General features: G+C 41.0%; 1 protein-coding gene across 2 annotated transcripts in view; it reads left to right on the top strand.

The window, feature by feature from the left end:
- Positions 1-8,037, top strand: part of LOC135541967 (S-adenosylhomocysteine hydrolase-like protein 1) — a 64,265-nt gene extending 56,228 nt beyond the window's left edge. For both annotated transcript variants that reach the window (XM_064968496.1, XM_064968498.1), the window contains exons 15-17: positions 1,946-2,024; positions 4,593-4,713; positions 4,911-8,037. In XM_064968496.1, coding sequence (XP_064824568.1) covers positions 1,946-2,024; positions 4,593-4,713; positions 4,911-4,917 — 207 coding nt within the window. In that variant the 3' untranslated portion in view covers positions 4,918-8,037. The remainder of the gene's footprint in view (positions 1-1,945; positions 2,025-4,592; positions 4,714-4,910) is intronic.
- The last annotated feature ends 3,110 nt before the right edge of the window (positions 8,038-11,147 follow it).

The raw sequence follows: 11,147 nt of genomic DNA, 5'->3' as shown, positions 1-11,147 counted from the left end.
ATTGATCTCTCTAAGGCTTTTGATACAGTTGATCATGCTATACTAAGGCAGAGATTGTCAAGTGTAGGTCTTTCAGAGCATGCAGTTGCATGGTTTGCTAACTATCTGTCTGATAGAACTCAGTGCACTCAATTTGATGGGCTTATGTCAAATTGTCTGTCTTTAATTGCTCTTGGTCCTCTCTTATTCACTATTTATATAAATGATTTAGACAAAAATGTCAAATGCGCAACTTCATCTTTATGCTGATGATACTGTTATTTACTGTTGTGCCTCGTCTCTTACAAAAGCTTTCCAGAACTTGCAAACTGTTCAACATACCTTGTGTCAATTGAAGCTTATCCTCAGTACTGACAAAACTAAACTAATGGTGTTTTCTAATGCAAGAAATAGACCTCTGAACCTTTCACCTATTACTACCTTTCAGGGCAAGAAGATTGAGGTTGTAACCTCATATAAATATCTTGGAATTTTAATTGATGACGGCCTCTATTTTAAATTGCATATTCAACAACTTACAAAAAAATTAAAGCTGAAATTTGAATTTTATTTTAGGAATAAGGCCGTTTTTATCTTTTGAATCCAGAATGAGGCTAGTATCAGCTACATTTATGCCTTTACTAGACTATGGGGATATTTTATATATGAATGCTTCCGCTCAGTGTTTGAGAATAATTGACACTCTTTACCATGGCACTTTGAGATTTATTTTAAACTGCAAAACCCTTACGCACCACTGCACTTTGTATACCAGGGTTGGCTGGCCTTCTCTAGTCACTCGTAGGCTCAGGCACTGGTATACCTTTATTTACAAAGCCATTTTGGGTTTACTTCCTTTTTATTTGGGCATTTTTATTGTTCAGAAATGTGGTGGGTACTCTCTTTGTTCGCTGGACTTTATCCTGCTAACTGTTCCAAATGTCCGAACTGAATTTGGTAAAAGGGCTTTTATGTACTCTGCGCCATCGTCTTGGAACGCCTTACAAAATACTTTTAAACTGGAAGAACTTGTCCAGATTGGTATTTTTAAATCACTGATGAATGATTTTGAGACTGATTGCCTGACCTATCAATGTTTTTATTTTGCTGTTTTTGATTTTGTTATACTCTTGTGAATTCTATGATTTTTTTTTCTTGTAGTTTTTCATGTTGTTTGTCTGTAATTTTTGTAATGACTTGGTGCTGCCTATCTTGGCCAGGACGCTCTTGAAAAACAGATTTTAAATCTCAATGAGCCCTTCCTGGTTATATAAAGGTTAAAAAAAGTAGTGCTGCAGATAGCAGCAGGTAATACAGACCCTCACTGCCTCTTTCAACCCAACACTAGCTACCAGATAGGAGTCTGTGGGTTATTATGTGGTCTATTCCCTCCCATAATTAGGCCACCATGGTAGATGATAAGAGTGTGCCTTGACCTCAGTGTCATCTCTAATAATAAACCGCCCGGGAATGGCTAAGGAGGGCTTATCTGAACTGAGCATGTCTCATGTAGATTAGATAGAGCTAGGACAGGGGAAGCAATGGCATAGTGTAGCCTTCTCCCCTAGTGCATATTTCATTCAGTGACAATTTGTGCATCGAATAACACCTTTCATTTGGCACATTAAGAAAAGTATATTTACATGCACAGCTGTATATTTAGACTGCTGTCATGGCATTTCTAAAAAGGTTCAGGGGTTATTCGACGTTTCCAGGAACGGTGTGGGTATTTATAAAATGTTGTTTGAATATAAGTCGAATTGCTATGCTTTATCTTGGCCAGGTCCCAGTTGCAAATGAGAACTTGTTCTCAACTCGCCCACCTGGTTAAAGAAAGGTGAAATAAAAGTAACGGGGCTCTGTGTGTTCACACGAGTACATTGTATAATGTGATTATTGATGTGTCTATTCCTGAAATTGTGTGTGTATACAGATGATTGTGTATGGTGCTTAATTTCTCCAACAGGCTCTGGCCCTTATTGAGCTGTACAATGCTCCAGAGGGCCGCTACAAACAGGATGTCTACTTGCTGCCCAAGAAGATGGGTGAGTCCTTATTATATCCTCATGTGTTTGGAGCATTACATGAGAATACAGAGAAATAGTGGCTGTAGTAGTAGTTATAATTATTATGTTATGGTCTAGCTAGCTACTCAATTCCACGCTTCAAAACTTCTTCGATCACGTGGACCGGGATATGTTCCGGATAGCGTCGAACAACAACATTGATGTATACGCTGATTCGGTGAGCGAGTTTATTAGCAAGTGCATCGGTGGTGATGTACACATACACACATAGTGACTGTTAAAACCTTCCCCAACCAGAAACCGTGGATTGATGGCAGCATTCACGCAAAACTGAAAGCTCGAACCACTGCTTTTAATCAGGGCAAGGCAACCGGAAACATGACCGAATACAAACAGTGTAGCTATTCCCTCCGCAAGGCGGAGCTAAGCATCAGTATAGAGATAAAGTAGACTCATAGCGGCTCAGACACTAGAGGTATGTGGCAGGGTCTAGAGTCAATCACGGACTTCAAAAAGAAAACCGCCCGTGCCACCGGCATGGCCCGCTACCAAAACCTGCGGACTCTTCTTCACCGCAGCCAGCGTAAAACATTTAAACGTGTTAACCCTCGCAAGGCTGCCGACCCAGACGACATCCCTAGCCGTGTCCTCAGAGCATGCGCAGACCACCTGGTTGGTGTGTTTACGGACATATTCAATCAATCCTTATCCCAGTCTGCTGTTCCCACATGTTTCTAGAGGGCCAACATAGTTCCTGTTTCCAAGAAAGCTAAGGTAACTGAGCTAAACATCGCCCGTAGCACTCACTTCCTTCATCATGAAGTGCTTTGAGAGACAAGTCAAGGATCATATCACCTCCACCCTACCTGACACCCTAGACCCACTACAATTTGCTTACCGCCCCAATAGGTCCACAGACGATGCAATCGCGATCACACTGCCCTAACCCACCTGGACAAGAGGAATACCTATGTAAGAATGCTGTTCATTGACGACAGCTCAGCATTTAACACCATAGTACCCTCAACTCATCATTAAGCTTGAGACCCTGGGTCTCGACCCCGCCCTGTGCGAACTGGGTCCTGGACTTTGACTGGCCGCCCCCAGGTGGTGAGGGTATGAAACATCTCCACCCCGCTGATCCTCAACACTGGGGCCCCATAAAGGTGCGTTCTCAGCCCTCCCGTACTCCCTGTTCACCCATGACTTCATGGCCATGCACGCCTCCAGCTCAATCATCAAGTTTGCAGGCGACACCACAGTGGTAGACACAGTGTTAGACTACTTACAACGACGAGACGGCCTACAGGGAGGAGGTGAGGGCCCTCGGAGTGTGGTGTCAGGAAAACAACCTCACACTCAATGTCAACAAAACAAAGGAGATGATCGTGGACTTCAGGAAACAGCAGAGGGAGCAGCCTCCTATCCACATTGACGAGACAGTAGTGGAGAAGGTAGAAAGTTTTAAGTTCCTTGGCGTACACATCACGGACAATCTGAAATGGTTCACCCACACAGACAGCGTGGTGAAGAAGGCGCAGCAGCACCTCTTCAACCTCAGGAGGCTGAAGAAATTTGTCTTGTCACCAAAAACACTCACAAACTTTCACAGATACACAATCGAGAGCATCCTGTCGGGCTGTATCACCGCCTGGTACGGCAACTGCTCCGCCCACAACCGCAAGGCTCTCCAGAGGGTAGTGAGGTCTGCACAACGCATCATCGGGGGCAAGCTACCTGCCCTCCAAGACACCTACATCACCCGATGTCACAGGAAGGCCAAAAAGATCATCAAGGACAACAACCACCCGAGTCACTGCCTGTTCACCCCGCTATCATCCAGAAGGCGAGGTCAGTACAGGTGCATCAAAGCGGGGACCGAGAGACTGAAAAGCAGCTTTTATCTCAAGGTCATCAGACTGTTAAACAGCTATCACTAACATTGAGTGGCTGCTGCCAACATACTGACTCAAATCTCTAGCTACTTTAATAATAAAAAAATGGATGAAATAAATGTATCACTAGCCACTTAAACAATGCCACTTTATATAATGTTTACATACCTTACATTACTCTTCGTATATATGTATATACTGTACTCTATACCATCTACTGCATCTTGCCTATGCTGTTCAGCCATCGCTTATCCATATATTTTGATTTACATATTCTTATTCATTCCTTTACACTTGTGTGTGTATAAGGTAGTTGTTGTGAAATTGTTTGATTAGTTGTTAGATATTACTTCATGGTCGGAACTAGAAGCACAAGCATTTCGCTACACTCGCATTAACATCTGCTGACCATGTCTATGTGACCAATAAAATTTGATTTGACAGCATGCATCAATTCCTGCTCTAGCTGTTTAATCACTCACTCTGTGATTGTGGACATAATGATACTGTTTCACAAGTGCTTGTTTTGGACAAGCTGTTCAAACCACGTCCACTGGTTTCTGAGGCCCTACTTATTTCCTCTGATGACATGAATGTGGCATTCCGTTACATTGACACAAATCGTTACATTGAATAAAATAAAACATTGTTTATCATTTCTATAATTGTATGTGTGTTGTGATTGTCTCAGATGAGTATGTTGCCAGCCTGCACCTTCCCACCTTTGATGCCCACCTGACTGAGCTTTCAGATGAGCAGGCCAAGTACCTGGGTCTCAACAAGAATGGCCCATTCAAACCCAACTACTACAGGTACAATCATCCATCTTAGATCCCTTTAAATGACACCCAAATATCAGATTTACGTACGATTTATCTGCAATGGATCCCCACAGCCACAACATGCATGTTCTCATTGGTCCAATCGAGTTAAGGTAAAGTAAATGTTTGTATGCTGTACAGTACAAACATTTGACTGCTAGGTTTATGTTCATTTTTGGGTTTCACAGGTATTAGCTTGCATGACTGGACCACAACTCTGCACTCCTTGACTTGGACAAGGCCTGGATGACCAGAAGATAATGAAATTTATATTTTATTTTTTAAAGACACTGTTTCTGTTTTCAAATCAAGCTCTATTCCGTCATCATCTTAAGTAAATGTTACCCTGTTTCATTTGCTGTTTTGTGTGTTTAGTTTCACCATCAGTTTTGTAAATACACACCTCCTCTAAGAAACCAGCACGCAGGATCCCACTGGCCATGAATGACTAATTAATTGAAAGTGCATCTCTGCTAGAGATGTATTTTTCTCTACAGAAGTCTGATTTCATACCCACTCTCCACTAGAATAGACATTTTTTTGGTGGTTTATCAGTAGTTTGTTTTGTGTTATTGTGCCAAATGATTGTGTAGGGAAGGGGATCGTTGTGGTTGAGATTTTATTTGTTTTCTGCATTGACTTCGCTACACGCTTCTCAAATAATTACATTCCAGCCAGGGGAACAGGGAGAAATGGCCTCTACACTAGAAAGTCCCAATCGCATTTAAAGGTCCAATGCAGCCGTTTGTATCTTAATATCTAATCATTTCTGGGTCACAATTAAGTACCTTACTGCGATTTTCTTTTTTTAAAACTATTTTAATTGAAAACAAACAGCTTCTTAGCAAACAGCAATTTCTCAAGCAAGAATTTTGCTAGGACTGTCAGGGAGTGGTCTGAGTGGGTTGGGGAAAACCGAAAACTAGCTGTTATTGTCAGAAAGGTTTGGAACTCTCTTTTTGGTCTTTTGACTAATTTAACTTCTGGTGATGTCATCAGGCAGGCCAAACTCCATCCCACCAAAACAGGCTTAAACTTCAGGCAGTCTTTCAAACAGCTCTTACTCTAAAAGGGCATTATTGCAATTTTAACAATTCCACAGCCTTATTCCAACCTCAGTCTTGAAATATATATAAAACAAAGGAAATGAAGTGTTTGACTGCACTGGGCCTTAAACACATTGTCACGTTTCCTACTGGAAACATGATACCCACATAGATGTTTATTACCAGCTGTTAATTTTACTGCTCTATCCTCTCTCCCTTTGAAACAGAGCTGAAATGTGATTGAATTGAAAAGATGATTACTTTTACTGACTGAACCTCCTAAGGCGTACATGTATGCATGCATCTACAGTACAGAAATGTAGTTATCTTCACCAACATGTAGATACAGAAAGGTATGTGTAACCAGAAGAGCGATTATCCAATGTGGCACTGGTTTTGATTGGTTCTCACATGGTTATAGGGTAATAACACTGAAATGTTTTGCATTAAAGTACTCTTATCAGACTCAAATGACAATAGTGGAGTTGACATTTCTCCATCTCTGGTCCTAATTATGTGGAAATGCGTTTATTGAAAATATTTTTGAAATATTGTAGTTGGCTGATAGTTTATTGTTACTGGTATCATTTTTTGTGTCGTGAATCCTGTTTTTTCTTAATGTTCCTAATCACCATGTTGTCCTTCTCTGTTCTCTACATCCATACCTGCATGTTTTTCATGTCACCATCACATGGTCACTATTGTCAGTTTTTAGCAGAAAGAATAACCTTACACAGCCAACCAACTCCATACGGGAGAGTTGTTTTTCAGTGGAGTAATGATGATCATCAGACTGCAAACTGCATGTTTTGTGGTGTTTTTTTTTTGTTTCACCCGCCGATAGTATTACAGAGGGTAAATAATATATACGTATTACCTGTTCATTTAACAGACCACTGTCACCCTGGTCTATTAACATGGGACACCGAGTCTATTGACTACAGACCACATCTGTGCATACAATTTTAGTTTTTGCTGAGGTTTTCAGGCTTTTCTGTCCTTCCATTTTAGCTGTGTGAAACAGATACTGTTTTATTTGTGTATATGTTCGCTGATGCAACTGTGAGATAAAGCACTTTCATCTTTGCACTACTTAAAGCTGTTGGGCATTACAAGCAAGGACTTATGCGTGAGAAGAACATTGTTGGCGGGACATTGGCATCGTAACGTTGGTTACTGGTCAAGTGACAGTGCCTTGTGACTCATCTGCTACTGTACATATTCATCACTTGTAGGATTATGTCCGTCTGCTCTCTTCCTCTTTGGAAGCTGTCCAACAGTGTTCTGATTCTGCAATATAATCGCTGTGCACAAATCTAGTGGTCTCTTATAAAGATTTGTACTTATTGGGGGGGTACCAAAACGGCATGATGTGTCAATATTGTAAAGTTACTTCCAATGTGAGTTAACAAAGTAGTTTGAATTCACTTGTTTTGTACATACCATTTGTTTTTGAAAGTACAGTACATTTTTCCATTTCTTCCCTTAGGTATGGTCTGTATAGCACTACCAAAAGCATGCCATAAAGTAAAATGACTCGATCGCCCAGAATTCCTTTACATGCACTGCATTGATTATAATGCCTCTATCAAGTTCAGTTTTAGTTAAATGAATCTTCCATATTTTTTATTCATTCATACTGTCATACCGATAATGACTAGACAGATGTCCTAATAACTGACAAGTATAGTCAGTTTATGAAACATTGTCTAACAGGAGAGAGTTCTTATCTCACCAGCTCTCAAGTCCAGGGTCATTTGGTTGTTGTATGCAACAGTGCTCTGCAATTTCACTTCAACCGACGTAAATAGTGAAGAACTCTAGTGACACATAATTATTATGCGTATGTGATTGATTTGTAACCATTTTTAATCATTTCATCTCGAAAATACCATATACCAAGTGACGAGTTTCACTTATTGACAACAGTATTCAAAACCAAGTGATGCGTGAGGAGCTGAAATGTTGACCCTTTATTATTTGAAGCAAGGATCACTGAGACATACATAAGCGATTCTCGCATCATGTATCTCTGGTTTCGACAAAACTAACTTTTTAGCTGATTATTTGAGCTTTGCAAATGAAATCATAATGTTAGATTATACAGTACTATGTATTATTTTTCTGTGTATTATTTGGTGTAGTCTGGCTGAGTCTCAATTCAAATTGATTTACTTGAATGCTCTCCGATGCTGTTATTTCTGTTTCTGCTTTCTGTTGGTTGATGTATACCTATCCCTTTAATAAACTTTTCTGTGTCTGAATTAAACTGCTCGTGCAAAAATGTTGTCCCATTTCTGTAACTGACTGTATGGGGGTTTTCCACTTAGCATAATATTTTCTAACACTGTAAGAAAATTTGAAAAACACTGTAAATGGAATGAATAAACAATTTTATTTATGTAAACAATGCTTTAAATGACAAAATATAGATTAAAGTATAACAAATATTTGATTTGGCTGCTTCAAATAATGTAAGACTGGGCCAACAATGACTGTGTATTTCAGTCCTCGCTCCTGATCCGTCTACAGCAGCCATAGGTTAACTCGCTTCACTGCCCTCCAAACACGGCAGAGGAAATCTCCCTCCTTGGGTGATTTATGATCACTTGCTTTTTGGAGATTTGACTAATTCATCTTAGATAACAACCCAAAGCTGCTGTGCCAAGCAGAAGTGATTCCACACATCTTCACCCAGCACTGGCATGGCAGGGTCAATTGGAAAGATGTACACACGTGTGTCAATAATGTGTAGAAAGAGGTCATCATAAATGTTTTATATAACCTTTTAACTAGGCAAGTCAGTTGAGAACAAATTCTTATTTACAATGACGGCCAAACTCTAACCCGGACGATGCTGGACCAATTGTGTGCCACCCTATGGGACTCCCAATCACAGCCAGTTGTGATAGCCTGGAATCAAACCAGGGTCTGTAGTGATGCCTCTAGCACTGACATGCAGTGCCTTACATCGCTGCTCCACATTATGGTCCAGTAGTTATGTTCCAGTTTTGTGCTCATCTTCTCTGCAGTGCTCTCCACAGTCACCAGGTCTCACAGGGTATCTTCCAGAGTAACCACTGGGATGGCACTTCATCATGGCTCTCACAATCAGACAGGTGATATCTCTTTCAACTTCTGGTTTCAAGTATAAGTTGACCTCTTCTCCGCTGGCCACTGACATTCCAAGGATGTCAGACAAGTGCTTCTCCAGATCATCCAGTAAGGGCCAGTCCCTCAGGACGAGTGTGGAATCCTCTGGTGCACCACATTAGATTAGGTTCAGAAGTATGGTCACAATGGTGTATATGGTTGGAAAACTAATCCCAAGAAGTTCTCCATGGACAAGAGGGGACTCCGATAAAGCAGAAGTTTATACCGGAGGAGGGTCCAGTCTTGCAGTCAAATGTGATCGGCTGACGGACACTTCGAGTGACCGCTGTCATGACAGTCCCAGAAGCCTCACCATATCCAGCAGCCAGGGCTTTTTTCAGGGCAGCCACACTCAGCAGGTCATCAAGTATGGAGTGCACATTCCTGACCCCACAGGCCTGAAGAATAGGACCTGCATCTGCTTTGTATCATTTAAAACATCTGTGTTGTGCAGAGTACCCAGCCTGGGTTGGGTTTCCCAAAAGCATCTTAGCACTAAGATCATTTTATATCCATTTAATTGGAATTAAGATGACCTTAATGCTACGATGCTTTTGGGAAACCCAGCCCTGGTCTCATAGACTATACATAACATAGTAAACATACATCTGGGACACTTAAATTAGTATGAAATGTTAAGTTTAGTATGGTTACATAGAATCCAGGACACTTAAATTAGTGGGCCATAACTAAAGATGGGTGATTGGTCGTGGTGGGCGTATAACGCAAACATCTAGGAACCCAAAGGTTGCATTTTAGCTAACTAGTAACTTTGCTACTAATTACTACTTTTTAGCTACTTTTCATGTTAACTAACTCCAACCTTAACCCTTCAACCTAACTCATAACCCTAACCCCTAGCCTCGCTAATGTTAGCCACCTAGCTAACATTATCATTAGCCACCTAACTAATGTTAGCCACAATATCATATCATTTTTAAAATTCGTAACATATTGTATGATTTGCAGTTCGTAACATATCTTACAAATTGGAATTTGTAACATACAAAATGGATGATGGACATCCACAAAATAAATACATAGCATACGAAACTTAACATATCATACTAATTTGGGTATACCGGATTTACATTTACTATGTTTTGTCTACCCCTGAGTTCAGGTTGGAGTACCATCAAGGTCCTGCAGAACAGATATCGCCACCCACATCATCAGGTCGACAAGTGCCATCCATGCTGGTGATCCCTCTCCCTCAGGGGAGTCTGCAGGGTTGGCTCCAACGCTGAGAATCACTGGTGACAATTTCCACCACCTTCCAAGATGCACTCTGTAGATGGGAGGCTGGGAAGTAGGTCAAGTCACTGTTGTTGTCCTCAGTGGCCTTGAAGTAAGTTCTGGATGAAAAACCAATTGGTTCGCTTTGAGTCACAGTCTGCTCTCTGCTTGTAGTATTTATGCTACAGCAAGACAGAAAATAAAGTTCAGAGACCATGAATACTACAGGAAATAATGGAACTGATAGCTAATAAACATCTGAATCAAGTGAAGTGACATACTCACAGGTTAAGAGAGGAAAGGGAGAAACACTGACCCTTCAAGGCTATTAGACTGGGAGTTCCTCAGTGAGTAGGCCCAAAGAGAGAGATCCAGATAGGATGAGTTTTAGATTTCTTGTGCTTATTGCTATGATTACCAACTGTACTGCACTGATTGGGTGTAAGAGATTTTAGTGCAGAAGATCTACAGGGAGTTTTGAGAGGAGTGGTTCCATCCTTCCAGGCCTGGAGTAGGATATTTTTTGGGGGGTGTACTGAATATGTGTAGCACAGGCAGCCGATGGTACCTTAATTGGGGTGGATGGGCTCTTAGTAATGGCTGTAACTGAATTACTGAAATAGTATTGAACGCAAACACATGGTTTCCATGTGTTTGATACCATTCCATTTACTCCATACCAGACATTATTATGAGCCTTCCTCCACTCAGCAGCCTCCTGTAATGTGTAGGCGTTTCTTTTCTTCTCCTTTTCCATTTTGTTTTGGACAAAAATGTTCAATTCACACTCCGACCTGTAAAAGGCAGCAATACGTAAGTAAGTCTGCGTCGGGGAAAAGATTGCTGAGGGTGTGAAGAATGGGAAGAAAGGCTCCAGGCTCAAACCTGTCTTCTGAATAAATACTTAATGGTGTTAAAGAGTACAAAACAACTACTGAGTGTGAGTTCCTGTCTCCTGTTACAGGTGACCATGGAGGGAGTGACATCCCA

The sequence above is a fragment of the Oncorhynchus masou genome, chromosome 6, assembly GCF_036934945.1.
Source record: "Oncorhynchus masou masou isolate Uvic2021 chromosome 6, UVic_Omas_1.1, whole genome shotgun sequence".
In the NCBI taxonomy this organism is placed as follows: Eukaryota; Metazoa; Chordata; class Actinopteri; order Salmoniformes; family Salmonidae; genus Oncorhynchus; species Oncorhynchus masou.
Note: the sequence above shows the minus strand (reverse complement) of the source record. Positions and strands in the feature narration are given on the sequence as shown.